Below are 19,579 nucleotides of genomic sequence, written 5' to 3'. Positions count from 1 at the left end.
TCAGAGGTTTTCGACAGGTCGAAGGCACGGATTACGACGCGACTTTCGCACCGACAGGAAGACCTGCAACTCTCCGTCTCATTCTTGGAATCGGAGCACTTTACAACCTTGAAATCAATCAAATGGATGTGAAATGTGCTTTCCTGAATGGCATTCCGGAAGAAGACTTGTACATCAAGGTGCCGGATGGAGTTGGGATCGATCTTCCGCCAGGACACGGACTAAAGCTGCAAAAGTCACTATACGGTTTGAAACAGTCTCCGCGCTGTTGGTATCGAGCCTTGAGTGATTTCTTTGTCTCGATCGCGTCTCGGCGTCCCGGTACTTCATAGCCAGCCCAAAGTCGATGATGTGGACTTGGTTGACTCGTTTGCCCACGCCCATCAGAAAGATGTCGGGCTTGATGTCCCGATGGATGTAGTTCGTGTTGTGGACAGATTCGAGAAGAGGGATCAATTGGTCGGCGAGAAGTAAGACAGTCTTGAGGCTGAATTTGCGCCCGCAATCGTTGAACAATTCTTCCAAGTCAGGCCCGAGCAAGTCGATCACCATCGCATTCTAATCGTTCTCGACGCCAAACCATCGCAAAAGGGGGACGCCATCCTCGCCGGCCAGTTTCTTGTAGATCTTGGCTTCGTACTTGAGTGTGGTGGGCGCTCTCGGCTTTCACGGCGACCTCCTCACCGGAGTCGATGTCGACTGCAAGATAGATATCACCATACGAGCCCGATCCGATGTTCTTGACGATTCGATATTTACCGCCGAAACGGATATCCATGATGGTATGTGCGATGAACGTGAGGGCAGGAAGCTCAGGGGTTGCTTTCCGCTGGTCCGTTCTGTTGGGGGTATAATCTGACAGTACTGTGTCGATGGCAGGGGAGAGAGCGGGTCAGGCTGGCGATAGGGCTGCTTTGGGGTGTCGGGAGGAGGGCGGAGGGGCAAGTCGAGTGTTGGCGGGGTGGTTGTATGCGGCAGAGTGAAGTTTGGTTGGCCGGACAACTCCGGGCAAGCGCACAGCATGTCTCGGCTCGGGAGGCTGAAGATCCGGAACACACAACATGTGGAGGTACTGGCCTGCCATTCGTGCCCTAGAAAGTGATTCTCCGCCCCTGAATCGCCAAGTTGTACTTCCCGGACATCGAGCCAGTCTCGTCTCGGCCGGCAGAAATTCATCCCGGTCAAAGATAAAATCTTGTCTGGACCGAGTGGTATTTCGGCCATCTCATATGTTGGAAAGTAATAGAGTGGCTCATCAAGAGGGCCTCCTCCCAGCATATGCGGCCCGGACGACGGGTTTCTTCTCAGGTAACTTAGCCAGTCCCATAGCGAACGCCCGCTGCGGCCGGTGCTTGGATGGTGCGCAGTTCAAATCATAGGTCACGAGCAAATGTTGACTTCCAAACAAAGATGTTGTTGTGACTTTAAGCGTTACTGAAAGACAAGGTTACAAATTTGCGGTCTCATACGGGGGCTTTTATCATTCAATGTCAATTGTCGCGCTGCTGTCGATTGATGATGGTCATGAGAGGGTTAAGAAGTTGAAACAGTTGAAGCGTGACAGGGACCGGGGAAGAGGGAAAAGAAGGGGGTAATTCAGTCGAGGCTGCCATTGATTCGGGTGGGTTTCTCCTGACCCGGCATGGGCGGCTGTGGACTGGGGTGGCAGAAGTGAAGATGGTGGACTGGTTAACACATTGGGGGATTGCTTCGTTCGCTTCGCGAGGAACCTGCAGGGCGCAAAACTACAATTTCGGGGAGATGTTAGGGATGCTGTCACACTTCAGATTCCAGATCATCATTAGATAGTGCGCTTACGGTGATCCTGCTATGTCCCTAACTTGGACATGGCGGAGGGTGGTTGCAGACGGGATTTCCTGAGCCCGATCCGGGTGTTCCGGACGGCGGGACAATTGCCCCCATGAGAAGCGCGACCGTGATCACAAACATGACCATCTTCAATAGGCGAAGAGAGGATTGAATTCAGTCAAGGATTCAAAACTTACCTCCGCAATGCAGCTCGGCGGGTCTTACTTGATCCGACTATCCATTCTTACGGTAGCCGGGCGACTCGTCGGTTGCGTGTGTCTGAGACCCCTGTCAGCAAAGTAATGGTAAGCTATTTATTTCATCTTCATCTTCATGTTTTGCACTATTGAATTGCGCTGACGCTCTCTGCCGCCTCAGGCTGAGATTGAAGGTGCATCAGCCGAGTTTCGAGCCCCGAATTTACCCGCAAACTTCTCCGACATCGAGTTGGAGAAACTCGTTGCTGAAACAGTCAAACAAGAAAAAACGGCGCTTGCGGTGCTCATCAAGGTTGGATTGAGCGGGTCCGGCCCGCCCGCCGTGGTCCCCAACCTTTACAAACTCATTTGCAACGTATACAGCGGATTCCATCCGGATTTCAAAAGGCTCAGCGATGATAAAATTCACTCGGCCCTCGACACTGGCGCCAAGTTTCGCTTGTGTCACTTGCGATTCATGGCAAACCTTAACCGAATCAATCATCGCCGCCAATCCACCTCAAGGCAAATATCGTTCTGGGATGACATAGACGAGGACCTAGCCAGACTCCGAAGGAAATCAACGACCTACGGAGTCGCATACGCTCAACTGATATACAGACTCGACAAAGCCGTCTGGGACGGCAAAAAGACGGTCAAAGATGCAGAACAAGAAGAAGACAAACAACAACCTCCTTCCGAACAAGACATTGAGGCGCAAGTGGCGGTCATCAATCAAGACCGGGGCAACCAAGAGGTAGATCTTGAACTACCTTAAGTATTTCTCTCCTCCCTCTTCTTCTCTCCTCCCCTTTCTTCTCTCCTCCCCCTTCTTCTCTCCTCCCCCTTCTTCTCTCCTCCCCCTTCTTCTCCCCTCCTTCCTCTCCCGCGTCCTATAGCATGTATGATAAGACATGAGGCAACTATTTTTATTTATTGCTATCTACAAGTAAGGGGTGCCCCTTCAGGGGCCCCGTGAGCACTGGGAGCCCTTTGTGGCTTGCCCGCAATGATGCGAGCTATCCGATGCCGAACGGGCGGCGGCAAATGACCCAACCTGAATGGGCAGCCCGTGTGTGAATCTGGCCGGGCGGCCCGTTCCGACAAGCAACCCAGGCAAACCCGGCCCACTGGCTGAGCCGACTCCGAAGGAACTTCGAAGTTCCTTCGAATGTGCCCTCCAAACCAATCGGAGGGCATTCAAAGGCGGCAATCGAAGAAACTTCAAAGTCTAAACACTTTAGAGGCCCTTTGGAATATATTCGAATGTGCTTCGAATATTCCCTTGTGAGGAGAGTCGAAGGAGCTTTCCTCCGGAGGTACTCCGAAGCGCATTTGGAATACATTCGACATCCCCCTTCGGAGGGCCTTTGTTTCTGCTGTGGACCAAGGTCCGCGACGTCCCCTGCTACTGGTGGGAACTTCAAAGGATCTCCGAATGTTCTGCGGACATCCTTCGGAGTTTTGCGTCCCCCGTGTAGTGGGCTGATTTGAGCGGTGGTTTGAGGGATGATGGATAGGTGTTGGGTGGAGGGTTGGTTTTTCGGATCACTACCAAGATGGATGAATTTGCGATGTTGTATATTGATCAATATAGCGTATATTGATTGATTTATATTGATCAATTTTTTTTTATTATTATTCCTCTTGATACCTTTGTCTGTTTTCCATGTCTCCTTGATAGTATTCTATAATCTCTCTCCTTCTGCCTGTGTTAGCTTCAAGCCACAGGAATTTTTTTTTCTTTTGCCTGATAACATTCATAAATTTCTACATACACCACTCAATTCTTCCTGAAAAAAAGACGTTGCAAGTTTTAGGATTAATCCAGGGTAGCTGAGGGGTCTCAAATTTTTTTTCTTTTTTTTTTTACTTCAACAATTGATGTTATCAGAAGTCTCTAAATTGACTTTTTTTCAAAAGAGGAAAAACATTGACCCCTGACCTCTCTCATGATACCATCCTGCACACATTTTTAATTTGGTTGGTTGAACTTGCTCAAGATATTGCATATCATACTTGAAGTGCTACATGCATAGAAGGCCTTCTTGAAATTAGTTTACCATGGTTTAGCATATTTTTGTCAGGTTCTTTTTTTATCTACTTTTGTTATCAACCACAGATTAATGAGGAATATTTCCACATGAAATTTCATTGGACAATTTTTCTGCATATAAAACCCAGAAATATTTTGAAATATAATTTATTTGGGGTTGCATCCATTATGCAGCAGCAACAATGTGATCAGTTCCCAAATATCACTAATTTGGTAGTTTCTGGCCCTTTCTGCCACTATATCTCAACACAGCGTGGGAGTTCTTCCATAATATTGGTATCAAAATGATCAATAGCCCCCAAGGATTCATTTTGTACCTTAAATTACCACATAAACCAAATGTAGCAGCTACAATCTGATCAGTTGCCTATTGTCACTAATTTGGTAGTTTCTTGGTGTTGCTGCCACTATATCTCAACACAGCCTGGGAATTCTTCCACTATATTGCGATTCAAATGATGAATAGCCCCCAAGGATTCATTGTGTACCTTAAATGACCACGAAACCCCCTAATGTAGCCCCTACAATCTGATCAGTTGCCAAATATCACTGATTTGCTAGTTTCTTGGTGTTTCTGCCACTATATCTCAACACAGCCTGAGAGTTCTTCCATGATATTGGTACCAAAATGATCAAATGCCACTGAAGATTCATTGGGTACCTTGAATGACCACAAAACCCCCTAATGTAGCAGCCACAATGTGATCAGTTGCCAAATATCACTAATTTGGTAGTTTCTCGGTGTTTCTGCCACTATATCTCAGCCCAGCGTGGGAGTTCTTCCATGATATTGGTACCAAGATGATCAAATGCCTCCAAAGATTCATTGTGTACCTTGAATGACCACAAAACCCCCAAATGTAGCAGCCACAATGTGATTGGTTGCCAAATATCACGAAATTGGTAGTTTGTTGGTGTTTCTGCCACTATATCTCCGCCCAGCATAGGAGTTCTTCCACAATATAGGTATATCAAAATGATCACCTGCCCTCAAACATTCATTGAGTACCTTGGATGACCACAAAACCCCCAAATGTAGCAGCCACAATGTGATCAGTTGCCAAATATCACTAATTCGGTAGTTTCTTGATGTTTCTGCCACTATATCTCAGCGCAGTGTGGGAGTTCTTCCATGATATTTGTACCAAAATGATCCCATGCTCTCAAAGATTCATTGAGTACCTTGGATGACCACAAAACCCTCAAATGTAGCAGCCACAATGTGATCAGTTGCCAAATATCACTAATTTGGTAGTTTCTTGGTGTTTCTGCCACTATATCTCAGCGCAGCATGGGAGTTCTTCCATGATATTGGTACCAAAATGATCAATTGCCCCTGAAGATTCATTGAGTACCTTGAATGACCACAAAACCCCCAAATGTAGCAGCCACCATGTGATCAGTTGCCAAATATCACTAATTTGGTAGTTTCTTGGTGTTTCTGCCACTATATCTCAGTGCAGCATGGAAGTTCTTCCATGATATTGGTACCAAGATGATCTAATTCCCTCAAAGATTGATTGATTACCTTGAATGACCACAAAACCCCCAAGTGTAGCAGGCAAGATGTGATCAGTTGCCAAATATCACTAAGTTGGTAGTTTCTTGGTGTTTCTGCCACTATATCTCAGCGCAGAATGGGAGTTCTTCCATGATATTGTTACCAAAATAATCAAATGCCCTCAAATATTCATTGTGTCCCTTGAATGACCCCAAAACCCCCAAATGTAGCAGCTACAATGTGATTGGTTGCCAAATATCACTGATTTGGTAGTTTCTTGGTGGTTCTGCCACTATATCTCAGCGCAGCATGGGATTTCTTCCATGATATTGGTACCAAAATGATTAATAACCCCTGAAGATTCATTGTGTACCTTGAATGACCACAAAACCCCCAAATGTAGCAGCCACAATGTGATCAGTTGCCCAATATCACTAATTTGGTAGTTTCTTGATGTTTCGGCCACTATATCTCAGCACAGCGTGGGAGTTCTTCGATGGTATTTATACAAAAATGATCACATGCCCTGAAAGATTCATTGAGTAACTTGGACAACCACAAAACCCCCAAATGTAGCAGCCACAATGTGATCAGTTGACAAATATCATTAATTTGGTAGTTTTTTGGTGTTTCTGCCACTATATCTCAGCACAGCGTGGGAGTTCTTCCATGATATGTTGAGTTGTCTGTTAGTCTGCTACCATGATGTATCACCACGGTATGGAGGGCTGTTGGATCGACCCATGAGCACTACCAACCAACCACCCAGCTGGCAGCCACAAGCGTCTGTAGCCTAGTTGGTAAAGGCAGCACTCTAGTATGTGTCTCAGCATAGCTGAGGTCGTGAGTTCGACTCTCACCAGACACATCTTCATTTTACAGTCTCTACATGATATTGGTAACAAAGAGGCTAATCACCCCAGAAGATTTATTGTGTACCATGAATGACCACAAAACCCCCAAATGTAGCAGCCACACTGTGATCAGTTGCCAAATATCACTAATTTGGTAGTTTCTTGGTTTTTCTGCCACTATATCTCAGCGCAGCATGGGAGTTCTTCCATGATATTGGTACCAAAATGATCAAATGCCCCTGAAGATTCATTGTGTACCTTGAATGACCACAAAACCCCCAAATGTAGCAGCGACACTGTGAACAGTTGCCAAATATCACTAATTTGGTAGTTTCTTGGTGTTTCTGCCACTATATCTCAGCACAGCGTGGGATTTCTTCCATGATATTGGTACCAAAATGATCACATGCCCTCAAACATTTATTGACTACCTTGGATGACCACAAAACCCCCAAATGTAGCAGCCACCATGTGATCAGTTGCCAAATATCACTAATTTGGTAGTTTCTTGGTGTTTCTGCCACTATATCTCAGCGAAGCATAGGAGTTCTTCCATGATATCGGTACCAAAATGATCAAATGCCCTCAAACATCCATTCAGTACCTTGGATGACCACAAAACCCCCAAATGTAGCAGCCACCATGTGATCAGTTGCCAAATATCACTAATTTGGTAGTTTCTTGGTGTTTCTGCCACTATATCTCAGCACAGCGTGTGATTTCTTCCATGATATTGGTACCAAAATGATCAAATGCCCCTGAAGATTCATTGTGTACCTTGAATGACCACAAAACCCCCAAATGTAGCAGCCACAATGTGATTAGTTGCCAAATATCACTAATTTGGTAGTTTCTTGATGTTTCTGTCACTATATCTCAGCACGGCATGGGATTCCTTCCATGATATTGGTACAAAAATGATCACATGCCCTCAAACATTCATTCAGTACCTTGGATGACCACAAAACCCCCAAATGTAGCAGGCACAATGTGATCAGTTGCCAAATATCACTAATTTGGTAGTTTCTTGAAGTTTCTGCCACTATATCTCAGCACAGCGTGGGATTCCTTTCATGATATTGGTACCAAAATGATCACCTGCCCTCAAACATTCATTGACTACCTTGGATGACCACAAAACCCCCAAATGTAGCAGCCACCATGTGATCAGTTGCCAAATATCACCAATTTGGTAGTTTCTTGGTGTTTCTGCCACTATATCTCAGCGCAGCATGGGAGTTCTTCCATGATATTGGTACCAAAATGATCAAATGCCCCTGAAGATTCATTGTGTACCTTGAATGACCACAAAACCCCCAAATGTAGCAGCGACACTGTGATCAGTTGCCAAATATCACTAATTTGGTAGTTTCTTGGTGTTTCCGCCACTATATCTCAGTGCAGCATGGGAGTTCTTCCATGATATTGGTACCAAAATGATCACATGCCCTCAAAAATTCATTGAGTATTTTGGATGACCACAAAACCCCCAAATGTAGCAGCCACCATGTGATCAGTTGCCAAATATCACTAATTTGGCAGTTTCTTGGTGTTTCTGCCACTATATCTCAGCACAGTGTGGGAGTTCTTCCATGATATTCGTACCAAAATGATTACGTGCCCTCAAACATTCATTCAGTAACTTGGATGACCACAAAACCCCCAAATGTAGCAGCCACAATGTGATCAGTTGACAAATATCACTAATTTGGTAGTTTCTTGATGTTTCTGCCACTATATCTCAGCACAGCCTAGGAGTTCATCCATGATATTTGTACCAAAATGATCACATGCCCTCAAGCATTCATTGAGCACCTTGGATGACCACAAAACCCCCAAATGTAGCAGTCACAATGTGATCAGTTGCCAAATATCAATAATTTGGTAGTTTCTTGGTGTTTCTGCCACTATATCTCAGGCCAGCATGGGAGTTCTTCCATGATATTGGTACCAAAATAATCAAATGCCCTCAAAGATACATTGAGTACCTTGGATGACCACAAAACCCCCAAATGTAGCAGCCACCATGTGATCAGTTGCCAAATATCACTAATCTGGTAGTTTCTTCGTGTTTCTGCCGCTATATCTCAGCCCAGCATAGAAGTTCTTCCATGATATTGGTACCAAAATGATCACATGCCCTCAAACATTCATTCAGTACCTTGGATTACCACAAAACCCCCAAATGTAGCAGCCACAATGTGATCAGTTGCCAAATATCACTAATTTGGTAGTTTCTTGGTGTTTCTGCCACTATATCTCAGCGCAGCATAGGAGTTCTTCCATGATATTGGTACCAAAATGATCACATGCCCTCAGAAATTCATTGAGTACCTCGGATGACCACAAAACCCCCAAATGTAGCAGCCACCATGTGATCAGTTGCCAAATATCACTAATTTGGTAGTTTCTTGATGCTTCTGCCACTATATCTCAGCACAGCGTTGTGGTAAGACTAATCCACTTACAAACACGTCAAAAATAGGGAAAAATTAAGATAATAATATATTATACAGTACAAATAAAACCAATATAGTACAAAACATACTACAAACAACATTTTACGCATATTTTTCAATTATATTATCACCCAGAAAACCAGTACTAGTCTATTTAATTACATATTCAAGTACATAGTAGAATATTAAGTTTCACATACAAATCACACCCATTACATAATATAAATCTATTCTAGGACAGAAGTGGTCACTGCTGAAAGATTCCAATATCACATGTCAGAAAATCTACTCTTAGACAATGCTTTCTCCCCAAAGAGGAACAAGCCAAGTGATCATAATCCAAAGTGTTATACTATGTCACAAATATCATGTACAGCTTCCCAATATAGATTAGTATTTCAACACTACAAAGGTACAGCCTCCCAAAGTAGTACTCTATTTCACACTGGTAAAATCCACTCTCAGACTAGATTGTTTACTATATAAGGAGGCCTCTTCTGCCCCTTCTTGTTCCCTTTCTTCCGCATGTCAGCATAAATAGTAATATTAAGAAATTACTTCCGCTTCCATCACCCATCTAAATAGTAAGATCATAATAGTAATAATTATAATATAAATTGAAATCATAAATTGAGAACTTGATAACATAACAAATATAAATTGACCCTTTTAAGAAGTCACTTACGTCAAACTATAACACCTCTCATCCCACGCACAGAGTCCTGGTTCTTAGGGTCTGTAGTAGAAATAATTAAGAATGTTTCTTCTGATTTAGACACACTAAAATTCTTAGTGTAAATTTCTCCCAGAGTTTATTATAGGAAGGCAGCCCTTCAAGCACCTTCAGCCTCAACTTACCTAGTTTTTGCTATTTCCCTTCCAAGCTCAGATCACGCATTGCGCAGAAGTTCCACAGCGTGGGAGTTCTTACATGATACTGGTACAAAAATGATCAAATGCCCTCAAAGATTCATTGAGTACATTGGATGACCACAAAACCCCCAAATGTAGCAGCCACAATGTGATCAGTTCCCAAATATCACTAATTTGGTAGTTTCTTGGTGTTTCTGCCACTGTATCTCAGCGCAGCATAAAAGTCCTTCCATGATATTGGAACCAAAATGATCAAATGCCCTCAAACATTCATTGAGTACCTTGGATGACCACAAAACCCCCAAATGTAGCAGCCACAATGTGATCAGTTGAAAAATATCACTAATTTGGTAGTTTCTTGGTGTTTCTGCCAATATATCTCAGCGCAGCATGGGAGTTCTTCCATGATATTGGTACCAAAATGATCACATGCCCTCAAACATTCATTTGGTACCTTGGGTGACCACAAAAACCCCAAATGTAGCAGCCACAATGTGATCAGTTCCCAAATATCACTAATTTGGTAGTTTCTTGGTGTTTCTGCCACTATATCTCAGCCCAGCATGGGAATTCTTCCATGATATTGGTACCAAAATTATCAGATGCCCTCAAGCATTCATTGAGTACCTTGGATGACCACAAAACCCCCAAATGTAGCAGCCACAATGTGATCAGTTGCCAAATATCACTAATTTGGTAGTTTCTTGATGTTTCCGCCTCTATATCTCAGCACAGCGTGGGAGTTCTTCCATGATATTGGTACCAAAATGATCACATGCCCCTGAAGATTCATTGTGTACCTTAAATGAACACAAAACCCCCAAATGTAGCAGCCACAATGTGATCAGTTGCCAAATATCACTAATTTGGTAGTTTCTTGGTGTTTCTGCCACTATATCTCAGCCCAGCATTAGAATTCTTCCATGATATTGGTACTAAAAGATCCAATGGCCCTGAAGATTCATTGTGTACCTTGGATGACCACAAAAACCCCAAATGTAGCAGCCACAATGTGATCAGTTGCCAAATATCACTAATTTGGTAGTTTCTTGGTGTTTCTGCCACTATATCTCAGCTCAGCGTGGGAGTTCTTCCATGATGTTGGTACCGAAATGATCAAATTCCCCTGAAGATTCATTGTGTACCTTGAATGACCACAATACCCCCAAATGTAGCAGCCACACTGTGATCAGTTGCCAAATTAGTGATATTCGGCAACCATTCACATTGTAGCTGCTACATTTGGGGGTTTTGTGGTCATCCAAGGTACTCAATCAATCTTTGAGGGCATTTGATCATTTTGGTACCAATATAATTGAAGAATTCCCACGCTGCGCTGAGATATAGTGGCAGAAACACCAAGAAACTACCAAATTGGTGATATTTGGCAACTGATCACATTGTGGCTGCTACATATGGGGGTTTTGTGGTCATTCCAGGTACTCAATAAATCTTTGAGGGAATTTGATCATTTTGATACCAATATTATGGAAAAAATCCCACGCTGCGCTGAGATATAGTGGCAGAAACACCAGAAACTACCAAATTAGTGATATTTTGCAACTGATCACATCCTAGCTGCTACATTTGGGGGTATTGTGGTCATTAAAGGTACACAATTAATCTTCAGGGGAATCTGATCATTTTGGTACAGATATCATGGAAGAACTCCCACGCTGCGCTGAGATATAGTGGCAGAAACACCAAGAAACTACCAAATTAGTGATATTTGGCAACTGATCACATTGTGGCTGCTACATTTGGGGGTTTTGTGTTCATTTAAGGTACACAATGAATCTTCAGGGGCATGTGATCATTTTGGTACCAATATCATGGAAGAACTCCCACGCTGGGCTAAGATATAGTGGCAGAAACACCAAGAAACTACCAAATTAGTGATATTTGGTAACTGATCACATTGTGGCTGCTACATTTGGGGGTTTGTGGTCATCAAAGGTACTCAATGAATGTTTGAGGGCATGTGAATATTTTGGTACCAATATCATGGAAGAACTCCCAGGCTGCTTTGAGATATAGTGGCAGAAACACCAAGAAACTACCAAATTAGTGATATTTGGCAACTGATCAGGTCGTAGGGGCTACATTAGGAAGTTTCGTGGTCATTTAAGGTACACAATGAGTCCTTGGGGACTATTGATCATTTTTGAAACCAATATCATGGAAGAACTCCCAGGTTGTGTTGAGATATAGTGGCAGAAACACCAAGAACCTACCAAATTAGTGAGATTTGGCAACTGATGAGATTGTAGCTGCCACATTTGGGGGTTTTGTGGTCATTCAAGGTACACAATGGATCCTTGGGGGCTACTGAACATTTTGATACCAATATCATGGAAGAACCCCCAGGCTTTGTTGAGATATAGTGGCAGAAACACCAAGAAACTACCAAATTAGTGATATTTGGCAACTGATCAGGTCGTAGGGGCTACATCAGGGAGTTTTGTGGTCATTTAAGGTACACAATGAATTCTTGGGGACTATTGATCATTTTGAAACCAATATCATGGAAGAACTCCTGGGCTGTCTTGAGATATAGTGGCAGAAACACCAAGAAACTACCAAATTAGTGATATTTGGCCACTGATCAGATTGTAGCAGCTACATTTGGGGATTTTGTGGTCATTCAAGGTACACAATGAATCTATGGGGTCTTTTAAAAATTTTGGTACCAATTTCATGGAAAAATTTCCAGGCTATGTTGAGATATAGTTGCAGAAATACCAAGAAACTAACAAAGTAGTAAGATTTGGCAACTGATCAGATTGCAGCTGCTGCATAATGGATGTGACCCCAAAAACATTATTTCTGGGTTTTATATTCAGAAAAATTGTCCAACGAAATTTTATGTGGAAATATTCCTCATTAATCTGTGGTTGATAACAAAAGTAGATAAAAAAAGAACCTGACAAAAATATGCTAAACCATGGTAAACTAATTTCAAAAAGGCCTCCTATGCATGTAGCACTTCAAGTATGATATGCAATATCTTGAGCAAGTTCAACCAACCAAATTAAAAATGTGTGCAGGATGGTATCATGAGAGAGGTCAGGGGTAAATGTTTTTCCTTTTTTGAAAAAAAAGTCAATTTGCAGACTTCTTGATAACAGAACAATTGTTGAAGTAAAAAAAAAAGAAAAAAAAATTGAGACCCCTCAGCCACCCTGGATTAATCCTAAAACTTGCAATGTCTTTTTTTCAGGAAGAATTGAATGGTGTATGCAGAAATTTATGAATGTTATCAGGCAAAAAAAAAGATTCCTGTGGCTTGAAGCTAGCACAAGGGGAAGGAGAGAGATTATAGAATGGTATTAAGGAGACATGGAAAACAGACAAAGGTGTCAAGAAGAATAATAAAAAAAAATTGATCAATATAAATTGATCAATATATGCTATATTGATCAATATACGACATTGCAAATTCATCCATCTTGGTAGTGGATGGGGGTGCAATGGCTGGTGATGGCTCCCTTTATAAATCCGTGCCAATATCAAATTGTTCCTGGCAGCGGAGCCAGTAGCCAGAGTCCGGACACCGCCGCAACGGAATCCTGCCAGGAAGACAACCGCACACAACGGATGACCCATGGTCACACGCGGTTGTTTGGAATGATTGTGTTGAAACACTGGACAGGATGTCTTGGAAGGTCACACTCTTCAGCACTTTCGGAAAAGGATGTCGCTGGCTCCCAAAAACCAAAAACCAGAGCCTGCAGGTCATGCATGCGCCTGCATATGAACTGTGGGGCTGCAGATATCGGACGCTATTTGCAATCCTGAAAATCCAGCCCCGGCCGGCTCCCATACGCAAATGAGCCATCGACTGGATGACTTCCCGTCGTTGTTTAGAGAGCTCTAGATGCCCCTCTAAATCCTAAATTTAGACAGCTATCAAAAACTGAACCAGTGCACATGAAGTTAGTGAACTGTAGGGTTAGGAAAACATTTTCCTTTTTGTCAAAAAATAAGAATTTGGGGTTGTAAATTGAGATCTGGGAGGCTCCCAGACTCGACGGGAAGTCCTCCACTATGGCTGGGTACTGGCTTTGCTTTCTGCCAGGTACCCCAGTTCTGTCCGCAACCACGTCAAATTTTTTAAAAAATCTACCCCCCACACACCCCCAAATCCCAAATACACTCCTCAGCCCTGACAGAACTTCCTCTCCCCATGCCCACTGGCGACCCCCCTCCCGGTATCCGCTCTGAATCGGTTCAGGTCCTCTCGGACTTGATTCACAACTCCCGAGACGCGTATGCCGCCAACGATGCGTCGCCGGACATCGTCATGACCTCTGCCTCCGAACCGCGACGACTCCTCGATGCCCGTCTGCCGGCGCCCCCTGCGACTCCAGCGACCGAGGCCACGCCGGCTTCATTCCTCCGGTCCCTCCTGGCCCGCCCAGAAAACCAAACCCGTGATGGGAAAGTGGTTATGGACACGACGCTCATGTCCTTACTACTTCAACTTCTAGAAAGCAAAGCCGAGCAGAAGCGCATTATCCTACGTACAATGGACGAAATGCGCCAAACCATGCAGGAGATGAAACTCGCGATGGCGGACCTTCGCGAGCTACTGGGACGCGTCACAACCATTGAGGCAGGGCAATTGCCGCAAAAACAACCTGCACCGGTCAAATCCTACACGTCGACTACAGCCAAGCCAAAAGCCCCACCCCCCCCCCCCCTCCGACCAAGACTGAGATGACAGCGGCCCGACCGGGCCTGACGATCATTCACGCCCGAGCGGGTACCACACCACTGAAGGAAGTTGATGCCAAAATTGTTGTCCGGAAAGCAAACGAGGTCCTTGACAAGATGAATGCTACCGTCCAGGGCGAGAAGGTTACGGTTAAGGCAGTCCGGTTCCTGCCATCTGGTGACGTGTCCTTTTACTTGAGGAACCGCCAGCACAAAGAATGGCTGATGCGTAATAAACATGAGTGGAGCAAGCAGGTTCACCCCGACCTGGAGGCGTCGCCAAGCACATATTCTGTCCTGGCCCACGGAATTCCTCGGATATTCAACGTCGACGCGGCAGCGAGCAAGATCGCCATCGCTGCGGACAACAACAACTTTGGATCAGAAAAAATCTTCAGGATCCGATGGCTGGGAGGCTCCAGGGACCCGGCGGACCCTCGGCAGGCCGGTACTATTGTTATATCTTTCACTGATTCTGCAACCGCTGACCTATTAGTCAAGCAGAGAGGATTATTTTTGAGTGGGTGCTTTCATAGGGTCAAACGATTCAAGAAATTGCCGCCGCAGTGCTTCAAATGCCTGCAAATGGGTCACTTTGGCAAATGGTGCCGGGCGGACCCAAAGTGCGGTAAATGCGGTGCAAAACACGAGACTCGGGACTGCCAGGAGGCCGCAAACTCGGGCGAAAAGCTGTGTGTGATCTGCAAGGACGCTGGCAAGGGGAAGGGAGTTTGGGAAACCCACACGCCTTTTGATAAGGCGTGTGAGGTGAAACGGGCATGGCTACTTTCTAAGAATCACCTTTGCAATGAATAATATAGGCCCTATACCAACCCCTGTTGTTCCTAGTTCCTCAGTTGTAGATACTCCCCCTTTTTTTCCTAGCAATAAAGACTTTGTGCCCTCTTCTATTGTGCAGTTGAACTGCCATAATAGCCAAGCGACAACTCTTAGTATTCTCAACACTGAGCCGAGCTCAGTGATTTCTCTTATCATCCAAGAACCCTAGGTTAATCCGCTGACTTATTTTCCTCCCGACCACGAGGCTTGGTGGACCTTTTGTAGCCCGGAACATCAACCAACAGACCTCAAGAATAAGCACCGGACGGTGACTTACGTTTGGAAGTCAATTGCCTCTCAGGACATTAAGGTCCTGGGAGGCAGCGGTAAGTTTTTCATTGCCTTAGAGTTGACCTTGATGACAGAGACCCGGATACGGGTCCTGAACGCTTATAACCCACCAGGCACTACCAAGGGAGTCGACCGGATCAGGAGCTGGCTGGAGGCCGCCAACAACCGGTGCGTGGCATTGGTCATTGGAATGGACTCGAACCTCCACCACCGGGCTACACGCACATCCATAAAGAGGCTAAGTCTCTAGTTCAGATGTGCGGCAGGCATGGGTTCAGACTGACTTCTGAAAAGGATGCCCCCACATTTATTTCCAGTTGGGGATCAAGGACCACCATCGACCTCACGTGGACAAATTTCCGCGCCTCCCAGTTAATCCTCCGGACGTTGACCTCCTCGGACAACCACGGATCAGATCACCAGAAGCTCATCACGGAGCTACGGGACTCCCCACCGGCACCGGTTTACCGGGTGACGGCCCCTAGGCCGGCGGAGCTGGACCACAAGAGATTACGGGAGACAGCACGGAACACACTCAACCGGCTAAGTGCTCTTTCTCCACAACTAAGCATTGACGAGACAGAGGAAAGGCTGACATCAGGGCTACTCGACGCCTGGCAGGCTCAGGGAAAACAAACGCCAGTTGACCACGCCAAAATCAAGAAGTGGTGGGATAAGGAAATCCTCCGCCCCTTAGTTAAAATAAGAAATAAGTGCCGGTGCCTCCTATTCATGGCCCCTACGCAGGTCAATACTGACTGTTTCAACTATTGGAACGACAGGTTCTGCGGAGAGGTTAACCGGCTCAAACAACAGCACTGGCAAGATTTTTTAGCTTCGACCGATGCGACAACGGTTTTTCAGGCCCTGCATTTCACCAAGCCGAGGAACGGGGGAGGCGTTCTCCTGCTGCGCGACCCTAGTGGCAACATCACCTCAAACAAGGAGGAGCAGGCGGCGCTCCTCTTTGCCGGCACTTCGGTGGTCAAGAGCACGTGTGATCTGTCGGACATTCCCCCTGCGGAGCCCTCCTTTTTTGTGGTTTACCCCCCCGTCACGGGCAAGGAGGTGGCAGGGGTACTTAGTAGACTGGCAAAAAAAAAGGCCGCAGGCCCGGATCGCATCCCGAATGAAGTCCTCACAATTTTGGCACCCAAGATAGCTGACCCCCTTGCTTCCCTCTTTAACAGGTGTATCAGGGAAGATTGCTTCCCCACTGGGTGGCGCACCGCCACTACTGTCATCATTCGGAAATTTGGAAAACCTGACTACACTGTTCCAGGGGCGTATCGGCCAATCACCCTGCTCAGTACTGTCATTAAGGTGTTTGAGACCGTCCTTGCTGACTGTCTCACTTTTTGGGCAGAATCCAATACCATTATTCCCAACGGGCACTCCGGAGGCCGTCGAGGAAAGGGGTGTGATGATGCGCTGATGGCGCTTACAATGTGGGTGAAGAGGAAGTGGAGGGAAGGGAAAACGGTCTCGGCCCTCTTCCTTGACGTGAAGTCGGCCTACCCATTGGTCAACCCCCGACGCCTCGTGCACTCTCTTCGGCGGAAAGGATGTCCGACGTACCTTTGGAAGATCATCGCACGCTTCTTGGAGGGTCGCCGCAAAAAGCTGCGATTGGCGGACTTTGAATCAGCTGAGTTTAAGATTGATAAGGGACTCCCGCAGGGTTCTCCCTTATCAGTCATCCTATACATACTTTACAACTCCGATTTGCTGATCAAAGATTTTGGTTTTGACAGGGACGAAGTCTCTCTAGGCTTCATTGATGACGTGGTCCATCTCGTGGCGGGGAAAACTGCCGAGGTGGCCAAGACGGGCCTCACGAAGCTAGCGGAGGCGTCACTTCGGTGGGGCAGAAGTCATGGGGCTATCTTTGACAGCCGGAAAGCGCAATACGAGGCTTTTACCCACGCTAGATCAGCTAAGTTGCCTTTTGTTTTTGATGGTCAAGTCTTGGAGCCCCAACGGGATGTCAAATGGCTAGGCCTCTGGCTAGATGAGAAGCTGAACTTCGGTAGACAGCTAGCACAGGTGAAAAAGAAAGCTGACGACACAATGGGGCAACTTCTGAAAATAGGCAGTTCGTCCTGGGGGTGAGAGAACAGGAGCGAGGGCTTCTGATCTCAGCTGTGCTTGTCCCCAGGGCTCTCTACGGGGTACAAGTCTGGTTCACCTCCAGCAACAAGAAGAAGGTGACGGCACTGCTTGGACTGATTGAGCACTCGGCGGCCCAATTTGCTTTGGGGGCGTTGAAATCCACGCCGATCAAATATCTCGATAAGTACCGGCCTTTTAGGAGCATCGTGCAAACGGCCACGAATAGGATAAATAACTTCTTCCTCTCGAAGCTAACCAGATGTGTGCACAGGCCTTTGGCTATTGAGCAACAGATCAGAACGGAACTGGTGTGGCAGGCTAGGGCTTTCCCCAGTCCGGTGCATGCGGCCATCACGCGCGATGCTTTGGCGCCCTTGGCGACAAAGAGTCTTGAGGAAATCAACTTCTTCCTTGAAACCCACCCCCCTTGGAGACTGGGAAGGAATTTGGAACTAGTGATCAACAGGGTCAACAAGCAAGAGGCTAAAAGAATGGTTTCCTCTCTGCTCAACTCACTGGACCCGGAATCTGATTTGGTTATTTTTACAGATGGATCAGCCCACCCGGAGGAAGGGTTGGGGGCGGCGGCGGTGACAGGAGATGGACTGTCGTACAAGCTTGCTTTCTTGGGTCCACAGGGCACGGCTTCCAACTTCGAGTGCGAGTTGGTGGGCATCAGGCTTGGACTGGAGTTGGGCCGCTCGACACGACTCCCGATCTCAGGCGCTAGGATTATCATATTAACGGACAGTCAAGCCGCGATAGAAAGGCTAAAGTATCCTAGGGCCCCCAAACCGGGCCAATACATTGCTTCCCAGATCCAGGAGATAGCTGACACCATCCCTTCTTCGACGCAGGTGGTGATCCGGTGGTGCCCGGGTCACGTAGGGATTGAAGGAAAAGAGATGGCGGACAGAAAGGCGGCGGTGGCCCGAAACCCCGTCTTTCTCGACAAATCCATCAAGGGCAGCGTGACAGCGGAGAGATCTTCGCTGATCCAAAAAAGAGAAGATATGGCGGGGGTTGCCACGCATGGCCTTCGCCGTTCAGGCTGCTTTGCACCAGTTACGATCAGGTCACGTCCCACTAAACGCTTTCCAGTTCAAATGCAAGAAGGCTCCATACCCGATATGCTCGACGTGTGGGGTTGTAGAATCAGTTGATCATTATCTTGTTTCTTGTTCTAGGTTCTGCGAGGCAAGGGCCACAGCAAGAAGGATTCTTTACACGGAGCGGATCAAGGAACTTTCGGCCAGAACCCTCCTTCACGACGCGAGAGCATTTAAGGCTACAGAAGCTTTCCTCCGAACCTCGGCCAGACTACCTTAGTTCCGCAGGGTGGAGGACGCCGAGGGAACTCATCAATGATCTCCACAAGACTACAACCTCACCGAACCTCTGGATCTCTTCCTCCCCGCTTTTTTTCTCCCATTTTCCTTTTCTCATCTCTCAATAACAAACATTAAAATAATAATAATAGCAAAACACTCCACAGAAACTTAGATGTTTTTCTCCTCTCTATTTACATATATACTGTTGTAACTCCCCGACAGTTTCTTGTCACCCAGATGAATATGCATAGTGCGCAATGTTAAACCAAATCTGCACTTAAAAAAAAAAAAAAAAAAAAAAAAAAAAAAAAAGAGCGGCCCGATCAAGCAAGCTCAGTTTTGCTTGGATGGAGGTAAACGTTGTGGAACTACTCTTTGGGGGAATAGAGCTTAGAGAGGGATGAGTGCGTGAAAAGCTGCCTCTCAGGTTGGGAGAGTAATATGGGACAAGAATAAGAGTATGGACTCTTAAAGAAAAGTGTGGCTGATGAAGTATTGAGAATAGTGCTTTCTAGACGAAATCAAGGGGGAAAATATACT

The 19,579-nt window shown here is 45.9% G+C and overlaps 1 protein-coding gene across 1 annotated transcript; it reads right to left on the bottom strand.

Annotated features, from left to right (window-relative positions):
- Positions 1-326: 326 nt before the first annotated feature.
- On the bottom strand, positions 327-778 carry PtA15_10A162 (uncharacterized protein; the record flags this gene model as incomplete). The annotated part of the gene is made up of 3 exons (XM_053160311.1): positions 327-365; positions 436-558; positions 641-778. The coding sequence occupies 3 exons, from the start codon at positions 776-778 to the stop codon at positions 327-329; spliced, it is 300 nt and encodes a 99-aa protein (XP_053024298.1).
- Positions 779-19,579: the final 18,801 nt, after the last annotated feature.

The sequence above is a fragment of the Puccinia triticina genome, chromosome 10A (assembly GCF_026914185.1).
Source record: "Puccinia triticina chromosome 10A, complete sequence".
Taxonomy (NCBI): Eukaryota; Fungi; Basidiomycota; class Pucciniomycetes; order Pucciniales; family Pucciniaceae; genus Puccinia; species Puccinia triticina.
Note: the sequence above shows the minus strand (reverse complement) of the source record. Positions and strands in the feature narration are given on the sequence as shown.